This window comes from Artibeus jamaicensis, unplaced genomic scaffold, assembly GCF_021234435.1.
Source record: "Artibeus jamaicensis isolate MK-2021 breed Jamaican fruit bat unplaced genomic scaffold, CSHL_Jam_final contig_781, whole genome shotgun sequence".
NCBI lineage: Eukaryota > Metazoa > Chordata > Mammalia > Chiroptera > Phyllostomidae > Artibeus > Artibeus jamaicensis.
In genome coordinates this window covers 2,795,220-2,817,347 of record NW_026521968.1, presented here as the reverse complement: position 1 = coordinate 2,817,347, position 22,128 = coordinate 2,795,220, and the positions used below count along the sequence as shown (strand labels likewise).

Below are 22,128 nucleotides of genomic sequence, written 5' to 3'. Positions count from 1 at the left end.
GTGATGTCCAGCGAAGAAAGTGCAGAGTTTAGGTCAGGAAAAGATTTCAAGAATTTGAATTAAAAATTCAAATAAAGGTTGTTGTGTGGCTGTCAGTAGTTCTTGAAGAATTTATCTTGAGCTTCAATTTGACTGTGTCTTTCATCTGTCACTACAGGTGGAAATCCCAAATATTCAAAAACAGAGGAAACATTTAGCAAAGTTGGTGCTGGACATGGATTCTTCACGAACAAGGTAGCATAGGGCATGTTCGCTTTCATTTCTGCTTCTAAGGAACAGTGGTCTTGTTTGGGGTGAGGGTAGGAGCTTATTTGTGGCTATGTGTATGTTTTTATTCACCAAGTTTTTCTTAACACCCCTGCATGTCAGGCACTGGAGGTCAGAGCAGGGGGCAGAGAGTTGGGTGCCCCACTCTCATGGAGCCTCTGGTCTGGTTCACCAGTGAATACCAGAGAAGTGAACTTGCACACCAGCCAGTTTCAGGCAGCCGTGAGCATGTAAACACACAGTGCAGGATAATACTGGGAGGGGATGTTGGGGAAGGGGTGACAGCCCTAGGCAGGGATGAAATGACTCACTGGGAACAGCAAAGGCATAGGCCCTCAGGAGTGACTAGAATGACACATTCAGGGCACTGAATTAGGGCCAGTGTGGCTGGGGGTAGAAGGAAAGGGGAGAGCAGTGGGGTCAGAGACCACAGTAGTAGGGTGAATGCTGTGTTCTGTCTGTAGTGAGGGGAGAGTTTCAGATTCTGGGGACCAGTCTGCCTTTTCCTGAAGCTGGCAGTATATGTTGATTCTGCAGCCATTCTCTGAACACCTGAGACCGCTATGAGAAAAGTGAGGTTCCGACTCTGCACCTGTCTCCTGGAGTCTGCCAGGAAACTCCTGTCGCAGCCAGGGAGGGCCAGAGGCTTTGAGATGGCTTTTACTGTGGCCCGTGTGAGCCAGGGCTGCACATATGTGCCTCTTCAGTTTTTATAATGGTGTGTGTGTGTGTTTGCCTAGTCCACAATGAAAAGAATGCACGGCCATGAATATTAATGTGAAATTAACTATTGGGCTGTACTTTAGGCCTGTTGTACATCAATTTTAATAATCTCTGCATCTTGTTTTCATTTTCTTGAGAAAAAGAAACAAAAACAACGTACTTGGGTTCAGAGATGTAGGACGGAGTCGAGAGCTAGGAGTCAAAAGTGAAGTACCAAGGTCAAGGTCATTTGTGTTCTAGACCTGTGACATTGACCATGTCACCTAACCTCCCAGACTAGCTTGCACACCTGTAGACAGGTAGTAACATCATTCGTGGTTTCCCTGGGAGGTTGTCTTGCGTGTCAGATGAGATCATGTTTATCACAGCATTTCCCAAGCGCATTATAAAAGGAACCTGCTATGTAGCTATGTAACTGCTATGTAACTGGAATTCTGCCTCTGGACCAATAAAAAGTATTAGGCAGTCCCTCCAAACCAGAAATAACATAGGTTTGATCTGCAGGAAAACAAAGGTTTCTTTAGTTAACTTGGTGTTTCCCAAACGTCAGTCCACCTGAATGGTTTTTGCCACTTGTGCTTACACATCTTTGAAAAATTGATTTCCTTTTTCAAAATGAATCAAACAAAGAAATATTGCAGCACCTTTATAAATAGAACAGCAGTGTCTGTTGCCAGAAGTACCAGGTAACCATGAAAGTGAACGGGATGAAAGCAAAACCAGTGCTACTAGACGTTAGAACCTGTTGCCTACAAAAGGCTGTGTTCCAGAAGCTTGTCCCTTTTGTTAAGGAAGAGGAGGGGTTGGAAAGTTGCTATAGTGGCTCTGACCCAGATCTGAGGGTCTCTCTTCAGTGGACTTAGGAGAATGGAGAGCAGATTGCATGGTAGTATTGTCTTGGTGTTACTTACTGCTGTCTTCTTTTGCCAATAAAACTGCCTGCCATAACACCTGTCCTGTATCCTAATGTGGGACAGGATTTAAGTCCCATATTTTGGGAGGCATGTAAGATGACTGAAGAAGTGCTAGCTGTCCCAGTATTCGGAGGGTAGTGGACACCATGCTCCTGGGTTAGCTGAGTGATTTCCTTCTGTGAGGACCTGGGTTTTAGCCCTGGGGTCTCATCTTTGCTTTGATGAGGAAGACCCCAGTGCCTAGCACAGAGCTTCCGGTCAGAAGGCTGGCTTCTAGTTTCAAAGTTCATCATCACCATAGCCATTGGTCTTCTGGTGAAAAAGAGAGTTTCTCCTGGCGACAGCCACGGACAGTGCAGGCTTGTGCTGTGTTGCCCGTGGTGACAGCAAGTGCATTGTGGAGGCTGAACCTCAGAGAAGTGTTCTTAGGGACTCTAATCCACGATTGAACAACTTCCGTGTTTTTAGCTCGTTCTCTCTTGTATATTAAAGTGCGATAAAAGAATCTCTACCTCCCCTCTCCAAATTTCAATTTGGACCTACAATTCTTTTTTGTTTCACACCAAAAACAACCCCCCCAAAACCCACATCCTTTTAGGTGATCCTCATGTAAACCTCATTTGTCTCCTTTATCATATTGGTGGTTATTCACAGCCCACGTGTGCAGTTGTGAGTTTGGGAATGGAGGATTGTTTTGGAGGGAGATGACTGGCAGTTCAGCCCCTCGAAAACTTAGTTACCGTCCCTTTCCCTTTGGGTCTCTGCTTTAGTACCTGTGGTGGGGATCCAATTCTAGGCCTCAGTTATGGATTTTTCCATCAGTTAGGGTTATAGGCTTCAAAATGGGAGGGGCTTTCTTAACAAGGGGTCCTCTCTCTTTCCACTTAAGTCCCAGACTAGCCATGGCTAGCCTGAGTTAATGCATCTTATAGGACCTCACCGAAAGCCACAAGCCGCAGCAAGCCCACCCAGCTTCCTGCCCTTTCACCCAGCCCCCCACTTGTAGGCAGCACGGGGCCTGCATCCTGACATACAGCAGTGAGAGTGAGGCCAGTGCAGTGCTCTTGAGTAGCAGGGATCACCAGCCACTCTTCTGGAAAGGCTGGGTTCTCACTGCCCCCACTTCCACCCCACACAACTTCCCCACTTAGCAATTTTGCACGTGGTAGATTCTATTCCTGTGACATCCTCCTTCTGGTTACCAAAGCTTTCTTTAGCTCTGTTCTGTCTTTCATGAATTACACTATCCACACTAAACAGTGTATTCCAGGGAGAGACATACTCTGCCTTTGAGGCAGGATCTTCTTGTATATTATCCATACATCTTGACCAATAGTCCTGTGACTGGGTCTTTGAAATCTAGCACAGCTCTGGGGATATTGCCAAATCCAACAAATTTATCCAGTGTTTTATTTAGGGCAAAATCCAGTGTGTACATTTCTCACTATTCAAGTAAACCTGGCCTCTCTGCTTCAAAAACCAATTATATAAACCTTAATATCCTCAGATAATACTGAAGCTTAGAAGATAAATAAAAGAGTATGGATGAGAAGAGTGGAGGTAAACTCAAGGAAGCTTTATGCAGTCAAAAATAATGAATTGCATTGAAATGAAATGAATGTGAATGATACTCAAACATCTTTTCTGCTGTTGGATTGGTATGACAGTGGTTAAGGAAGGAGCCCCAATTCTTCCCAAAGTGGGCCTCACTCTTTCAGGGACATATATCTCAAGGCGAACCCTCTGGATCCTGGACATTTTATGTTTCTGCTGCACAGCTGCCTCTGGGTGCAACTACTGGGGACTGAATTGTGTTTCTTCCCCTCCCAAAACTCCTGTGTTGAACCCTAACTGCCAACATGACTATATTTGGAGATAGGGCCTTTAAGCAGTAATTAAGGTTAAATGAGGTCCTATAGGAAAAGGTGGCCTTAGAAGAAAAGGAAGAGAGAAGGGAGAGACTCTGCCCTCTGCTTCTCTCTATGCGCACTCAGAGCAAAGCCCTGTGGAGACAGGGTCAGAGGGAAGACCGCTGTGGGCCAGGCAGAGAGCCTTCGACAGAATCCAAACCCTGCTGCAACCTTGATCTTGGACTTGTAGCCGCCAGATCCATGAGTTCTGTTTATGCCCCAAGCCTGTAGCGTTTTGTTATGGCAGTCCCAGCAGACTAAGCCACCTACCTTCTTTGGAGATAAGTGAAGTAACACAAGTAAATGGAGAGCTTGGGGGAGCATGGTGGGCAGCTCCTGGAGTTAATTTTAGGGCTGTGGCCATTCTAAGTACCCTGGGCCTGGTGGTGGGTCCTCTTTGCCATCAGGAAGATCTCCCCGCCCCCCGCCCCGCTTTTCTCTGCACATAGGCAGCCTTTCCTTAGGCCCATTGTCTGCATGCTCACTGGATGACCCTTGTGCTCAGGTCTCCACAGCGTGAGCGCTTTCTCCTTTGCTTCAATTGGAAATGTGCAGAGGAGGGGCTTCACTTGCCTGGTCGTTGGGATGAGCCACTTCCTCAGCCTGACAATTGGCCAAGGCGATGAAGGGCAGGCATGGGCCTGGCTGGCCTCTGGTGCCCTCCCCCAGACCACAGGCTGGAGCTTTGCAGACTGTAGAGCCTTTGGCCAGCCCCTAAGAGCAGTAGAAGGACAGGGTCTCAAAAGTTAGGAGATGCTGTGACAGGGGGAAGCAGTCTAGACAGATGGGATAGTGAATGTCCCATGAAAGAAATGTTCCTGTTTGCCTTCCAAAAATTCTTCTTCTGGACTTCTTGTTACCCTGAACTTATATCTACCTTTTTTCCTCTTCTCCTTGTCCTTGACACGTTTTCCCCTTATTTCTGACTGTTTTCTCTCCTCAGCCTTTGTCAAAGTTTGTGTTCTGCCTTCCTCTCCCCCAGCTCATGTAGTGACAGCATCCCTCCCAGAGAATGATGCTATCACAGCAGCTACTTCAGTGGGAACAAGTGACCTTTCTGCTCTTCAAATGTTAAAGCTCAAACTCTTCTTGGATAAAAATCCTTGTTTCTTCTCTTGCTCCAGAATCCCTGTTTCTTCTCTGAACAGAGCAGGACAGTTGAGTTTATTTGTAAAACAGCTGACTGAAAAGGCCACCAGACCTTGAAGTTCATGATTAACGTCATTTTCCTAGCAGATACTGCCTAGACCAATTTTTCCAAGCTTCCTCTGATATTTTATTATGCTATGTCCACAAAGAGACCATTTTAGGGCATCTTATAATATCTTATAGCTTTATAATAACAAAATAGATTACTTATATATTACAAATAAAATTCCCTATGAAGGGAGGGGAAAGTCATGATTTTTAACTACCACGTTATCTACTAAAGGACAGAATTGACATGGAGAGAATAAACAAAAAAAGAGATCATGAAAAATGTCTTCACTTTATGTACATGTATTAAATATAATTTTTTAAAATTCAATCCAAATCTATAAAACCACAAAAATTAAATGTGTTTACACTCACTTGACTTATTTTTTTACACTCATATATAGATTAGTTGTTTTTTACTTCAGGTTGCATGAGTCAGATGGCAGCTGTAGCCTGATCACACAATCTGTCACAGAGGTATATTTATTATCTGAGATTGAAATTACAGCCACGGCATCTCATAGTTTATTACACAAGAAAAGACTACTACCTAAGGTGGAGGGATAGGTAGATACACTTTGCCTCCTCACACAACAAAAAGAATGAAAATAACAAATTTAAAAATAAAACATAAGCAGAACTGTCAGAAAATTGAACTGTATGGAAGTCCAACTACCAAGGAGTTAAAGAAGGAACATTCACCCTGACTGATGGGAGGGGTGGAGACAGGCAGCTAGGGCAGAGAGAACTCACAGCAAGGTGGTGGCTGGAGGACCTGGTGGTCCCACATTTGTGTGCAGATAAATTGGGAGGAACAAGTGGGAAGTGAGACAGACTGCACAACCCAGGGTTCCAGTGTGGGAAAATAAAGCCTCAAAAACCTCTGGCTGTAAAAACCTGTGGGGGTTGTGGCAGCAGGAGAAATTCCTAGCCTCATAGGAAAATTTGTTGGAGAGATACACAGGGTCCTAAAACTTGTACAAACCCACCCACCTGGGATTAGCACCAGAAGGGCCCAATTTGCTTGTGGGTAGTAGAGGAAGTGACTGAGAGCCAGCAGAGAGCTGAGCAAGTGGCATTGTTCCCTCAGACCCTTCCTCCACATACAGCGCCATAACACAGTGACGGAGGTGTTTGCCCTCTCCTGAAGAATACTGAAGGCTCTGCCCCTTACTACCTAATAGGCACAGTGAGACAAAAAAATATGGCCCAGATGAAAGATCAGAGCTCCAGAAAAAAATAGAACTAAATGATGGAGAGATAGTCAGCCTATCAGATGCAGAGTTCAAAACACTGGTAATCAGGATGCTCACAGAAATGATTGAGTATAGTCACAAAATAGAGAAAGAAGTGAAGGCTATGCAAAGTGAAGTAAAAGAAAATGTACAGGAAACCAACAGTGACAGAAAGGAAACTGGGACTCAATAATTTGGATCAGAAGGAAGAAAGAAACATTCAACCAGAACAGAATGAAGAAACAAGAATTCAGAAAAAAAATAAGGAGAGGCTTAGGGACCTCTGAGACAACCTTAAACATTCCAACACCTGAATCATATGTGTGCCAGAAGAAGAAGAGGAAGAGCAAGAAATGGAAAACTTATTTGAAAACATAATGAAGGAGAACTCCCCCAATCTGGCAAAGGTAATAGACTTCCAGGAAATCCAGGAAGCTCAGAGTCCCAAAGAAGTTGGACCCAAGGAAGCACACACCAGGGCACATCACCATTACATTACCCGAGATTAAAGATAAGGAGAGAATCTTAAAAGCAGCAAGACAAAAGGAGACAGTTACCTACAAAGAAGTTCCCAGAAGACTGTCAACTGATTTCTTCAAAGAAACCTTGTAGGCAAGAAGGGGCTGGAAAGAAGTATTCCATGTCATGAAAGACAAGGACCTACACCCAAGATTGCTCTATCTAGCAAAGCTATCATTTAGAATGGAAGGGCAGATAAAGTGCTTCTCAGATAAGGTCAAGGTAAAGGACTTCATCATCACCAAGTTCTTATTATATGAAATGTTAAAGAGACTTATCTAAGAAAAACAGGATAAAAAATACAAATAATAAAATGACAACAAACACAAGTATCAACAACTGAACCTAAAAAAAAATACAAAGCAAAAAGTAACTAAGCAAGCAACTAGAACAGGAAAAGATTCTCAGAATTGGAGATCACATGGAAAGTTATCAGTGGGGAAAGTGTAGGGGGAGAATAGGGGAAGAAATACAGGGAATAAGAAGCATAAATGGTAGGTGCAAAATAGACAGAGGTAGATTAAAGTAGTATTGGAAATGGGGAAGCCAAAAAACTTACATACATGACCCATGGACATGAACTAAGGTGGGGGAATTCTGGTGGGAGGGGGCTGCAGGGTGGAGGGGAATAAAGAGGAGAGAAAAAATGAGACAACTGTGATAGCATAATCAAAATATAATTTTAAAAGTAAAAAAAAATAAAGTAAAATATGCCAAAAACACTTTAATACTTTATTTTAAATGGTTAAATGTGGGAGGTATTAAAGAAATATGACATTTTTGTAAGGCAAATCATTATAAGAAGGAATTGCCCAGGACTTTTTATTAATCTTTATCTGTTAGCTTATATTTTTAAATATCTTTGAGGAAAATATTTCCTTTCTAATTGTCCTTGGATTCTTTTTTGAAACATTTTTAATTGATTTAGAGAGAAAAAGAGAAACATTGATTTGTTGTTCCATTTATCTGTGCATTCATTGGTTTTTCTCTTACATGTTCCCTGACCAGAGATCACACCTGCAACCCTGGTGTGTCAGGACGTTGCTCTAACCAACTGAGCTACCCAGGGCTGCTTTCTCGGGGTATATGGTGTGTCTGCCTTCAGGGTTTCAACACAGCTTTAATGTCTCGACGCTTTTTGTATGTAATTTTCTCATGAGTACATTTTTTAAGTAACAACACTTAATCTTGCTACTGTTTGCTAATAGCAAAGATAACTTTAGTTTCCCCTTTTTATATCATAGAGTCTTGCACTTTTTGTCCTGCTTATAACCAAAAAGAAAACAAAAATGTGTAGAGAAAACACTGAGTGATCAGATTCTTGACTCTCAAAGTCAGGGTGATGCCGCACTTCTTTCTTCTTCTTTGGATGGAGCCCGAGGAGCTGTACGGTGTATTCTGTATGGTGTTGAACAGCAGAGGGTTTAAAAGAAACTATTTAATCTGTTACTGCCTTTCACGTGGAGAGTTTACAGGACACTTTATAGCTTCTCTTGTTAATGAAAACGTGGAAACCCACAACCCAGTCTCTGCCTGAGCCTCATCAGCCCTGTGAGGAGCAGCTGCCTCCTAGACCACAGGGCAGCCCTACCTGGGTGCCCGTCCCAAGTGTCCCTCCTGCCCTCCTGACACTGCAGCCAGGTGTCAGCTGCCCTTGTCATCCTCATTACACTAGCATTTTAATCAAAAGTTAGAAATAGTTACATAGCTCATGCCCCTATTACAAGCAGAAAATAAAGGATCAAATGGACTGGTTTTTGAGACAGTGACCCATTTGGCTTATTGTTCTTGCTTGCTGACCTAACTCTATATGCCATTGAGTTTATAGGCTCAATGGAAGAGAACCCACTGCCCTTCCCCACTGTGGCTGCTCCTGTTGGCACAATTGCAACCTTCCTCCAGGGCATGCTTCTGGTGCATCCCTGATGATGACACAGTAACCAGAAATATTTGTGCTTTCTGTAAAAGTTTCTGGAGTAGCTTCCTCAGAAGGCCTGCACAAAGGTAAATTCTTAAGAAAATATAAATGTTGCTAGGAATTTGTGTGTGTGCTTACCAGAATTACAGAACAGAAAGAGTTTACCCACCCAGCGCAAGCAGAGCCAAACATTAAACGCCAAGAACTACAATGGAGAAAGATGGTGATTTTATTATGAAAGGTACCACCCGGGAGAACAGGGAGCTAATGCCCCAAAGTAGGAATTCCTCAATAGTGTGCAGGTTACGGATTATACAAGGAAAAATTACAATACACCTCGGATGAGGGGTGAGGGGTCATGCTGGCAGCTGACTGGTTGGATCTGAGAGAGAGAGGTGATTTCTAGAGCTAGGATTAAAAGCTAAATTTAATCAAAGTCATAAGGACCCTCGGTTTCATCCATAGAGGGTTTTGCCTTCGGACTTGTTTTTTTTCTTATCAACATATCCTGTCACCTAGCATATGTTATTGGCTCTAGCCAAGTAGGTGAATGTTTCCAAACTCAAATGCCCACAGCACAGGCAGGGAGTTTAAAGGAATGACACAGACCAAGCTTCCAAGAGCACAGTGGCAATGTCATTTGGCCTTTGTGGTCAGAAGACAGGAGGGAACATGGTGGCAAACTGGGGCTGGTGCCCTGCCTGAAGCAACAGCTGATGGTCAGCATGGTGTCCCCTGGGTAGTATTTGTAACCAGCTGTTTCTCAGCCTTCCCACAGTATGCCCAGGGTTCTACCTATCTCACACCTCTCCTATTTTTCTCCTGTTTTCCATCAGGTGGCAGCAGACTTCCAAGTCTTCAGGTTTGTCCAGCAGTTTACAGCCAGCCGGTGCCAAAGCCGACGCCCTCAGGGAAGAAATGGAGGAGGCTGCCAACCGAGTGGAGATTTGCAGGGTACCCCTCTTTGCTCCTCTCTTCTGAGACAGACGGGGTGCCCTAAGGGAGTTTTTTTTTTTTTTTTTTTTGTTCCCTGGAGTTGTATTGAAATCCTAAGAGTGAGCCTCTGCTTAACTAATGGGCCCCAAGCTTGCTTGCTGGTGTCCCCTAAGAGCCAGGGACGAATGGAGAGCACTGGGGCTTTGATGGGGCAGTGGCGGGTGATCACAGTGTTCCTGGTGGTAGGCAAAGAGGAAATGACCTTGTAGTCTGCGTGAAGGTTTTGTAAGTCGTGAGCCGCAGTTAATAGTTTCTAGGCCACACAGAACAGTTGAGAACAGTTTAGACAATAAATAAGTCTTAACTCAATGGTGATACTAAGTTTTCTTTTGTGCCTGTTAATATTTCCAAGCTACTTTATATCAATCCTTTGCCTGCTGGGAGAGACCCTTACCTATGAAGCTGACATGCTTTTAGCCAAGGAAACAGTTACAGAGGAGAAACCTCCCACCAGCTGAGCGGAGCGCCTCCACCTAACAAACATGCCTGCAGAGCAGGGCTGACAGAGCCCCCCTCATTACATGCAGCCCAGGGTGTCCCATCCACTTTCCCCAAAAACATTTGTCAGGCTGAGTCAGCAGTGCCATTCGTCAGTACCATTAGCAACATCTTCCTGTGTACATGTACATCTGCACATACTGCCGACCTTCGGTGTGGGTTTAAGTCCCTGCAACAGCAATCTCATGCTTCTGAAATTGCACTGGGTTCCTGTTGTCTTAATCACAGTTGTAAAGGAGCGTGGCCACTTTGCATGCAGATATCTCTGTTCTATGCGACCCCATCTGGTCTTGTTAGCTTGTCCATCACCTTATCCCTTGTGATCACTCATGTAGGTGACTTTGACCCTGCATTCAGGTGACATTCAGACTCAGGTGGAATTTTTCTCTGGAATTAGAAATGTTGAAAAATATTTGAGGAATTTCTTACCTCAGAGTGCAGTACTGTGCAACCTACTAAGTGAAGTAAGATCAGTACTTCAGATCCAAGACCCATCAAGAGTCAAGCTGACTTGTCATTCGAATGCCTGCATAAATGCAGCTAGCGAGCTGGTGCTGTGAGTGCGTACAGCCGTTCTCTTTGTGCTTCCACTTTGCCTCTGTGCTCTCTACCCATTTACCATGGAGCCACCTTCTTCAGTTAAGAATCTTGTTTCTTACAGAATCACTTCTTCAGCAGACACGGGAAGGCGGTGTTAATAGGGGATCTTAATGTGCATATCCGAATACATCAGAATAAAAGTTTAACAGCTTCATTTGTTCTTGTGTAGCTTCTTACATATGCTCTTTTTACCAAAAACTATATTAAATTCCCCTTCAAATATTATTAAAGTAATACATCTTCACCATATTCAGTGAAAAAATATGAAAATATATCCAAAAACACCAATAATTTTCCCACTTCCTGCCCAGCAACCAACCCTCTGTTTGTAAAGAAGGGTCCCAGTTTTTCTTCCCCACCAGTATTTATTTAGAGTTGTTGTGAACAGCCCTGGCTGGTGTGGCTCAGTGGATTGAGTGCTGGCCTGAGAAACAAAGGGTCACCAGTTCGATTCCTGGTCAGGGCACATGCCTGGGTTGCAGGCCAGGACCCCAGTGGGGGAGTGTAATAGACGACTACACATGGATATTTCTCTCTCTTTTTCTCCCTCCCTTCACCTCTACCTAAAAATAAATAAATAAATAAATAAATAAACAAACAAACAAATAAATAAATAAAGAGATTTGTTGTGGACATTGTACTTTGTCACATGCCAAGTGGCCACAAAAGTTATAAGGATAAGGAACCCTGTGTGAGAACCATATAACCTTCCATCTCTTTCTTTATAATCAAACAAGTAATACACTCATATGTAGCACTTTCTGTTACTTCTTTTATATACATGTGCGTGTTTATACATAGTAATATTGTTTATATTAATCTACCACTTGCTTTTCTCAATAATACATCCTAGACATCTCTCCAGATTGGATGCTAGAGATCTAACCTAATCATTTTAATAAGGTGCATAACATTCCATGGTAGGGATATACATACACCATGATTTATTTAGCTATTTTCTTGGTAATAGACATTCAAACCAGTGTGTTTTAGTTGTTTTGTTTTGTGTTTTAACATCAAAAATGATGCAGTCAACATTCTTCTATATATATTCTCATACCTTGGTAATTTTTTCCTGTTAGGCTAGATTCCCAAAAGTGGTATTTTTCTATCAGACATTACAGGCATTTTTAACGGTATTGACAGTGTCCTTCCCTGAGAAGGACGTTGTCGTCCACATTCCTACCGGCTGTAGGCAGAACTGCCCGGTCCCCTTCCTCTCTCCCTGGGATGCAAGTTGTTTCCCTTCTCAGTTTTTGTCAGCCTGGTGAGGGGACAAAAGCTATCTCTCTGTTATTATAATTTTAATTTCTCTGAATGTTAGTAGTGATGATTATATCTTCACATATTTATTGAACATCCTTCATAGATTTATAGGCATTTCCAGTTTGGAAAGTTGCCTATTTATATTGGCAATTGGACCAGTATGTCTGTTGTTGTGGGTTTTTTTTACTATCGATTTATCTGAGTTCTCTGTGTGTTAGGGATATTAAACTGTCTTCTATCTACTGTGCGACAGATACTTTTTCCAGTCTTCTATTTGTGCATTGACCTTGCTGACGTTGGTATCTGCCATGAAAATCTCAACTGCATGCATGCCCTTCCTCTGCGTGAGAAGAGATCCTGGCTGGCCCACTGGGATCTCCCACCATGTTTGTCTAACTTGTTCTTTTATTGTCTTTTAACATTCTTAAGATACTTTTACACTTATTTTGTGCATTTTAGTATACTGGAGCCTACTTTTATACATGGTATGAGTAGAGTTTTGCTGGTCTATTTTCAGATGAGTAGCCAATTATGCCAGCACCATCTATGAAGCAAGCCAGCTCCCCCTGAAGTGAAATCCTGTCATCTGAGTCCTCACATGCATTTCTGGGCTCTACGTTCCATACATCTGTCTGTCCCTGGGGTAATTCTATACTGTTTCTATCTAATCACTTTGGAGCAACTGTAACACTGTAACTCCACTGGCTCTCATCATCGCTTTGCCTGGTCCATGACCTTTGTTCCATCATGGTAATTAAAGTAGCATGCTCTGGTCAGCTTTGTCTGTCTTCGGAACTGATCCCCTTAAGTGTATGCACTGATGTTATACAATTTCCCTTCTGACTCCTATTTCTACTGCACTGGTTGCTGGCTGCTCCAAATATCCTCTGTGGTCCTCCTGCCTCTTATCTCTGGGTTTCTGTAAGCAGGTCATCTCACCTTACATCTCTATGGTTTTCTATTTCCTCAGCAGGCCAGACAAATCTTTAGGGTTTCTTACATTGTGGTAATCCAGCAAAATGAAAGCTTGTGGGCCTCAGGTGAGCAGAGTGGCAGTCTGATTCCTCTTTGTTTAGGACCCAGAGAGCTTTAGCCTTCCAGGAAAACCAAGTCCAGGTGGGTTCCATAAGACAGAAGATGCTGAGACCTCCAGCCGATGGGCAGGTGCAACATTCTTTGCCTGCATTGATTCAGGAATCTCTTCAATCTCGGCCTTGCTTCCATATTTCAAAAAGAGACAAGCCCCACACTACAAGTATCTTCTTGCGGAATGACCCCTTTACCATTAAGAGTCATTCCTCTTTATCCCTGATAACTTTCCTTGCACTGAATTCTGCTCTGGGGGAAATTAACATAGCTAATCTTGCTTCTTTTGATTAGCTTTAGCATGATATATATTTATCCCTTTACTTTTAATCTATATATTGATACTTAGTATATAGATTACAATATTATCTTTATATTTAAACTGAGTTATATACAACATAGACTTGGGTCTTTTTAAGTTTTATTTATTTATTTTTAGAAAGACAGATAGGAATTGAGGGAGAAAGAGCAGGAGAGAAACATCAGTGTGTCAGAGAAACACCATTCAGTTGCTTCTTGCACGCCCCCAACTAGGGACCTACCCACAACCCAGGCATGTTCCCTGAGAGGGAATCAAACCAGCAACCTTTCGGTTCACAGGCCAGCACTCAATCCCCTGAGCCACAGGGTTTTTTTAACCTATTTTTTAAATAATATTTTCTTGATCTTGCTATTACGGTTGTCCCATTTTTTTCTTCCCTTTATTCCCCTCTGCCCTGCACCCCACCCCCCACCACACCCAGCATCTCCCCTACCTTGGTGCATGTCCATAGGTCATGTATATGAATTCTTTGGCTTTTCCCCTACTATTCTTAACCTAACCCTGTCTATTTTGTACCTACCATTTATGTTGCTTATTCCCTGTACCTTTTCCCTTATTTGCCCTCCTTCCACTCCCTACTGATAAACCTCCATGTGATGTCTATTTTTGTGAATCTTTTCCTCTTCTAGTTGTTTACTTAGTTTCTTTTTGCTTTTGTTTTTGTATGTTTTTTTAGGTTCAGTTGATAGTTGTGAGTTTGTTGCCATTTTATTCGTATTTTTTATCTTTTTCTTAGATAAAAAAAGATAAAAACTTTTTCTTAGTTAGTCCCTTTAACATTTCATATAATAATGGCTTGGTGATGATGAATTTCTTTAACTTTACCTTATCTGAGAAGCACTTTATCTGCCCTTCCATTCTAAATGAAAGCTTTGTGGGATAGAGTCATCTTGGATGTAGGTCCTTGCCTTTCATGACTTGGAATACTTCTTTAGAACCCTCTTGCCTGTAAGGTCTCTTTTGAGAAATCAGCTGACAGTCTGATGGGAACTTCTTTGTAGGTAACTGTCTCCTTTTGTCTTGCTGCTTTTAAGATTCTCTCCTTATCTTTAATCTTCGGTAATATAATTATGATGTGCCTTGGTGTGTGTTTCCTTGGGTTCAACTTCTTTGGGACTCTCTGAGCTTCCTAGACTTCCTGGAATTCTCTTTCCTTTGCCAAAATGGGGAAGTTCTCCTTCATTATGTTTTCAAATAAGTTTTCCATTTCTTGCTCTTCCTCTTCTCCTTCTGGCGCCCTTATGATTCAGATGTTGGAATGTTTAAGGTTGTCCTGGAGGTTCCTAAACCTCTCCTTATTTTGAATTCTTGTTTCTTCATTCTGTTCTGGTCGAAAGGTACTTTCTTGCTTCTGGTCCAAATTGTTGATTTGAGTCCTGGTTTCCTTCCTGCCACTGTTGATTTCCTGTACATTGTCTTTTATTTTACTTTGCATAGCCTTCACTTTTCCTCTATTTTTTGACCATACTGAACCATTTCTGTGAGCATCCTGATTGCCAGTGTTTTGAACTCTGCATCTGATACGTTGGCTGTCTCTTCATAGCTTAGTTCTATTTTTTTCTGGAGCTTTGATTTGTTCTTTCATTTGGGCCATATTTTTTTGTCTTGGCATGCCTGTTTCATAATAAGGGGTGGAGCCTTAGGTATTCACCAGGGCAGGGTACCTACTTCTCTGTGTTCTGATGGCGCATGTGGGTGAGGGGTCCAAGAGGGAACAATGCCACTTGCTCAGCTTTCTGCTGGCTCTCAGTCACTTCCCCTGCTACCCACAAGCAAATTGGACCCTTCCTCATCATGCTGATTCCCAGGTGGGTGGGTTTGTGTATGTTCTAGGACCCTGTGTATCTCTCCAATTAACTCTCCTGTGAGTATGGGAGTTTCTTCTGCCACTGCAAACCCCACAGGTTTTTTTCAGTCAGAGGTTTTGAGGCTTTATTTCCCTGTGCTAGAACCCTGGATTGTGCAGTCTGTCTCATTCCACAGTTGTTCTTCCCAGTTTATCCACTCACGAATGTGGGACCCCCCAGTCCACCAGGTACCACCTTGCCCTCACTGGTCTTCTAACTGCCAACTTGCAGCTCATCCTCTCCACCCCAGCTTTGAGTCTCCACCCCTCCTACCGGTCTGGATGAATATTTTTTCTTTAACTCCTTGTTTGTCAGACTTCCATACAGTTTGATTTTCTGGCAGTTCTGATTGTTTTTGTTTTTAAATTTGTTTCCTTCCTTTTGTTGTGTGAGGAGGCAAAGTTTATCTACCTATTCCTCCATCTAGGGCAGAAGTGTTTTTTAATCTTATTTTGATAATTTTTGCCTTTTCACTGGTGCGTTTAGATCATTGATATTTAAGACATTGATATAGTTGGTTTAACAATTGTCATATTTGTTAGTTTTCTACTTCTTTGTTCTTTGCTACTACTTTTGTTTTGTACACAGTTTCTGCCTTTTGAGGTTGTTAATTGAGCATTTTGTGTGATTTGTGTTTTTTCTCCTTTCTTAGCATGTCAGTTATATTTCTTTTTTTTTTTTTTTACTTTTTTAGTGGTTGCCCTAGAGTTTGCAATATACATTTACAATTAATCCAATTCTACTTTTGAGTAACACTGTTCTGCTTCATATACTGCAGGTGCCTTTTAGTAACAAAATATATCTAATTCTATCCATTTCACACATGTATAAGCATACATAGCATAGATGTATATATGTGTACACATATATACATACATAGTTGCTATTATTTTGAACAAATCTATCTGTTAGATCAATTAAGAGTAAGAAAAATAAAAGTTTATCTTTGCTTGTTCCTCCTCAGATTCCTTTCCTTTCTTTATGTAGATCTGTGGTTCCGACCTATGTTATATTCCTTATCTCTGAAGAACTTTTAACATTTCTTGCAAGGCAGGTCTACTGGCAACAAATTCCATCAATATTTTTGTCTGAGAAAGTCTTTAGTTCTTTACTTTTGAAGAATAATTTTGCAAGGTGCAGAATTCTAGGCTGATTTATTTTTGTCTTAACACTTTAAGTATTCCACTTCTCTCTCTTCTTGCTTGCATGGTCTCTGAGAAGAAATCAGATATGATTCCTGGTTTTGCTGCTCCATGGGTATTATGTTTTTCCCCTGTGGTTTCTTTCAAGACTTTTTCTTTGGTTTTGTTTTTTTGTTTGTTTGTTTTTTTAATTTTTGATTCCCTTATGTTTGAATATGATATGCCTGTGCGTACTCTTTTGGGGCATTTATCCTGCTTGGTATTCTCTGAGCTTCCTGGACCTGTGGTTTTGGGTCTGATATCTTTTGGGGAAGTTCTCACTCATTAGTTTTTCAAATGTTGCTTCTGTTCCTTTCTTTCTTTTCTTCCTTGTAGTATTTCTACCATGCATATGTTACACATTTTCACACTGTTCCACAGTTCTTGGATATTTTGTTTTCCTTTTTCCGTCTTCTTTCTCTTTGATTTTCAGTTTTGAAATTTTTTATTTTCATATCCTCTAGCTCAGAGAGTCTTTCCTCAGTCATGTCCCATCAAGAGCATTCTTCATTTATGTTATGGCTTTTTTTTTATATCTTCACTTATAGCATTTTTTATCTCCAGCATTTCTTTTTGATACTTAGAATTTCTGTTTCTCTACTTATATTTTCCATATATACTTGTGTGTTGTCTCCTTCTTCTGTTAAAAACCTTAGCCTATTAATCATACTCTTAAAAAATATTTATAGCCTGGTAATTCCAGCATTTTTTGCCACACCTGGCTCTGGATGTGATGCCTGTTTGATTTCTTTAATCTGTGATTTTGCCATGTAGTATGCCTTGCAGTTCTCAAAGGTGGATGTGGCATGCCGGGCAGGAGGAAGTGGCAGAAGTGGTGGTCAGGTGTGCGAGGGGAAAAGAGTTCAGCAGTCCTGTGATCAGGTCTCAGCCTTCCAGGGAAGCCTGTGTTCCTGACCAGTGTGTCTCAGTGTCGTTTGTGGTTTTGTTTTCAGATTCTCTGGTTTGTTTGTTTTAGTTTTCATTTTAGGTAGAACAGGATGGCTAGAGGGGGCTGGAATTGGGTTCTTCTCTTCCCCAACCTGCAGAAGGCCAGACCCAGATGAGCAAAGCTCTGGTGAGACCCCAGTGGGTTCAGCTCAGATTCAGTCTTTGCTCCTGAGGGCAGACCCTGATAAGAGGAATCTAATGTTCAAGTGCATTTCAGAATGGTTCCTTATCCCTTCCCCGTGGTGAAAGCTGGGGAAGGTTTTTCTCTGGTATTCACTGTGACTGCTTTGTAGAGCTCCAGGAGGTAAGAGTAATTTTGTGTTTTACCTCACTGACTCGGTATCTCCAGAGATTTTAACCCTCAGACACTCACACACTGAGCCTCCAGCAGTTTGTCAGATGCAGCCCAAGTGTTCCCAGCCCAGCACTGGTTTCTGTGAAGGTTTCTGCCCAGGTGGGTTGCTTTCTCATACCTTCCTGTCTGTCTCTCCACTTTGGGGGACAGCGGTTCGCCATGTGACCTCACTTCTCTGGTGGATCAAAGAAGCATTGTTGCTTTTTCAAGTGTGTTCAACTTTTTACATATTGTTAGTGGTGACTTCTTAATATGGTTACTTCTAATCTACTTATATGCCAGACTAGAAACTAGAAGTCAATAATAAAAATCAAGGTTAAACTTTCCACCAAGAAAAAGTATTTAAGAGAGAAGTATTTAAAAATATCTTGGGGAGTTTTTAACAGAAATATTCAAAATTCTACAGTAATGTCATATAATATAGGATAATTGTAAAATAGAAATGCAGAGGTCAAAGAAGACTGTAACTCTGGGGATGTTCCTGCATGAGAAGAGCCAGTGTGATCAAAATTTGAATTCCCCCCAATTAATTTGATCAGAACTGTGGTGCATCGGTATAATTGTATAAATGCCTCAAAGGGTGATAAAGAGCCTGGCTGGTGTAGCTCAGTGGATGGAGCTTGGGCTGTGAAACAGTCATCGGTTCAATTACCAGTCAGGGCACCTGCCTGGGTTGCAGTCCAGGTTCCCAGTGGGAGCCACGTGAGAGGCAACCACACATCGATATTTCTCTTTCTCATTCTCCTTCCCTTCCCCTCTGTCTAAAAATAAATTATAAATAAATGAAATTTTTAAAAATTTCTAAAGGTTTAAAAAATGCTAAAGGTTTTTAGAATTAATGTAAGAATTATTGGAGCTTTGAACTGCTATCTTTAGGTACTATTTTAAAAAATAAATAGAACAGTGAAAAAAAAGATCCCAATCAGTAGAAAATCCAAAATCCAAGTATATGAGAAGTTTTATATCTGTGATATTTCCAATCTATAGGGAAAATCTATTTTATTCATTAACAATTTTGAGACATTTGGTTAGCTCTTTAAAAAAAATTCTGTGTCTGGTAAAGTACCAAAATAAATTCCAAATGTATTAAAGATTTAAATGTTGTATTCTCTACTGCACAAATATATGGATATTTATACTGTGGGTTGATATGCCCTAAGCAGATTAGCAAAGGAGGAAATCATAAAGAGAAAAATGCAATAGATACTACTCCATGGAAAAGCCATTAAAAAAAGGGCAGGACCAAAATATGTTGTAAGTAGTATGACTAGATAAATGGAAAATTAGGGGAAATATTACTAATTGATAAAGCCATTGATCTCATCAATCCAAAGAATTCTGACAAATCTCGTAAATAAGAACTAGGTGAAGACTCCTGCATGAGTGCCTAATGTCCGCAAGGAATTGACAGTGGGTGACACAAATAGGCAATACATTTAGAAGAAAGTTATCCTCTTGATAAAACAAAATACAAAATAAGAACATACTATTTAACTTTTCTCTTTAAATTTGGTTGTGATTAATCAGATTTAAAAGGTTACTGTAGAAAACAAACAAAATACTTGTGGATTAGTGCTGATAATATAAATGTTTTTTTCTGATGCCCCAACTTATTATTATCTTTCTAATATTTCTAACTTTAACTATAAGTAATTATATAATCAGAATTAATTTTAATTGTAGAATTTATTAGAAGGAAATAATCAAGAGATGGGTGCAAATAAGTATGAACAGATGCTTATTCAAATGTCATTATAATGTAAAAAATTAAAAACACAATATCCAACAATAGAAACATAGTCCATCCATTTATTAAATATCATGTCCATTATAAAACATTTTTATCTAGGGACAAATGAGCTACAAAGCATTCTGTCCCATACTTTGTAAGCCTGTTAATCATGTAAAACCTGCCAGATTAGTGGACATCACAGTTTATAGCCATTACCTCTGCTGTTGGGGTTATAGGAGAATATGATTTTTTACTTTATATTTTTCCAAGTGTGGATTTGTTGCAAAATCAGAACACAAATGGCTTTTTATACACATTTAACTCTGGTGATTATTGATAAAAGTCTTTTTTTTTCCTTTATAAAGAAAATTCACTGATGATTAGGTAAATGTAAATTTTATTTGTAGTTTTCACCCTTTTCTCACAGTGTGGTGTATTCAGAGTCCATACTGCTTACTTACTTAGTAAAGCAATAATCTTTAAAAGTAATCTTTAAAAGTCCGTTTATGTGTCTGAGAGTGCATGCAGGTGGCCTGACTTCTCTAAAATCACCTGTTGGTCAAGTTCATTGCTGAGCCACTGGAGATGTATCTGATGTGGGACTTAGTCCTTTGTGGGGTCTCTTCCTCTCCTCTGTCTGCAGAGCCGTTTTTATGCTTCAGCCCTTTGATTTTCTCTGACTTGAAGTATGTCCCTTGTGACTGCCTGGCTGATGACAGATGTGTCCTGAGCAATGCTGATGCGGGGATGGCAGACAAGTCATTCCCCCCCGAACGTGTTCTGGTGAGCCTTTGACAGACTGGGCAGCCAACAACAGCAATAGCTGTAGAGATGCTCTGCTGAAAGGGAGCGGAGGTGGGCGGGTTTAGAGCCCATTCTCTTCTCCCAGATCGTTACCGCTACCGAGCCTCCATTTCTTCCCTTGTTCTTACAGCAGATAGTTACTAAGCCCCTATTAGCTGAAGCACTTTTGAGACTGTGGAGGGCAGACAGATGAGATCCTTGAACTCTTGGTAACTACTCATCTGAAACTGGAAATTCAACACCTAAGAGAGATGAGAATTTCACATGACATTGTGCCTGGCACCTAGACTGTTCTCAGTGTATGTTAATTCATTGCTTCCTCTTTCTTCATTCCCTGACACTGGACCAAGGCTAGCACTAACTAATCTGTGTTTAAAGCTCCCTAGAGAGCAGCCTTCCCCTTTAGCTCTGTGCCTTGCCTCTGTGGCCTCATGTACGAGAGCCCTTGAAGGATGTTCTCCGCAAAGGCTGGCCTGCCAGTAGACACGAAGAAAGCAGATCCCCCTTACACCTTAGTGCTCTCACTGAGCATGGGTTGCACTGGCAGCCGAGGGGCTGAGGGCCCATGAAACGGGCTCTTTCTGAAGCGCGTAGTTGCCTGCTTTAATTCATTTCGTATCTGGATCATCCTTCTTGTGCTGGTCTCTCATTTACCTCAAACAAAACAGTAAAGACTCTTCTCTTCTCAGCTTAGCATTTCTTGTAAACATCTATTTGAGGCAACCCAACAGGGAGAAACTGGAGAAATCAGAGGACTTGTGCAAACAAGTCCAGACGTGTGATGTGCTCAGAGACATGGTTAGTAACAGTCTGCATCCTGCTCAGAATGCACTTTTATTGCACCTTGCTATGGATGTTTCTGTGGAACTGGAAATTGTTCACTGAGGCAAACACATCCCAGATTCGGACCCAGCAGTGGGCCGTTGTCCCCATCACATGGAGAACTGGAAAGCACAGGACTCTTAACACTATGAGGTTTGTGTGTGAAGTTGAGTGTGCCCAGGTTTTGATGTGTTCTGAATCAGCAGCCCTTTTCTTGCCTACCTATTGTATCCAACTTTCTCCAAATTGGTGTGTTGCTGTCTTTTCTGCATAGGCTTGTTATCAACCCATCAGTATTGAGAATGAAAGACAACAAAGCAGTAGAATGATCAAAGAGAGGGAATGAGAGCATGAAGAGAGCGCAAGTGCAGTTTGTACTTGGAAGGTGCTGCACAGAGGCAAATAGGCTGCAGAGGTGTGTGGCAGTAATCTGCACATCGGTCTCCCACACCAGCTTTCCTAACTCTAGACCTGGCCCATGTGCTGGAATCTCTGGGGATCCGCTGGCACCGGTTTTCTTTTCATGCCCACTGGATCTCTAGAGCCATGGCCAGGAAATGTGGAAATGTCTATGGCAGAGTATGTAACATTGCAGGTTTTACTTAGAAAGGGGTTGAAAATGGTTAGGGGTCTTTCTTCTCTAATGTTGAGGTCCATGCATTAGCCATCTCTGCTGTCTTTACAATGTATTTTGTGAAGTTGTCTTTTACCTTCCACAGGACCAGCTCTCAGCGGACATGTACAGTTTTGTGGCCAAAGAAATTGACTATGCAAACTACTTTCAAACAGTAAGTGTCCATGAAGATGAAACAACTCAAAGCCTGTTTTCAAGAATCGTGGGGCAGGTGGGAAAGGAGTGTGGGCACGGACTTGAGCATGTCACAGGGAAGACTGGGAGTTTGACTGACCTGCCTGTGAATAAGTCCCACCTTCTGTTTCTCTTTGTATGGCTTCCCTTTCCCCACCCCAAGAAAAAATGAAGAAAAAC

General features: G+C 41.6%; 1 protein-coding gene across 3 annotated transcripts in view; it reads left to right on the top strand.

Moving 5' to 3' along the window:
* Positions 1-22,128, top strand: part of ARHGAP44 (Rho GTPase activating protein 44) — a 180,879-nt gene that overhangs the window by 111,971 nt on the left and 46,780 nt on the right. For all 3 annotated transcript variants that reach the window (XM_053672692.1, XM_053672690.1, XM_053672691.1), the window contains exons 6-8: positions 158-234; positions 9,520-9,637; positions 21,860-21,928. In XM_053672692.1, coding sequence (XP_053528667.1) covers positions 158-234; positions 9,520-9,637; positions 21,860-21,928 — 264 coding nt within the window. The remainder of the gene's footprint in view (positions 1-157; positions 235-9,519; positions 9,638-21,859; positions 21,929-22,128) is intronic.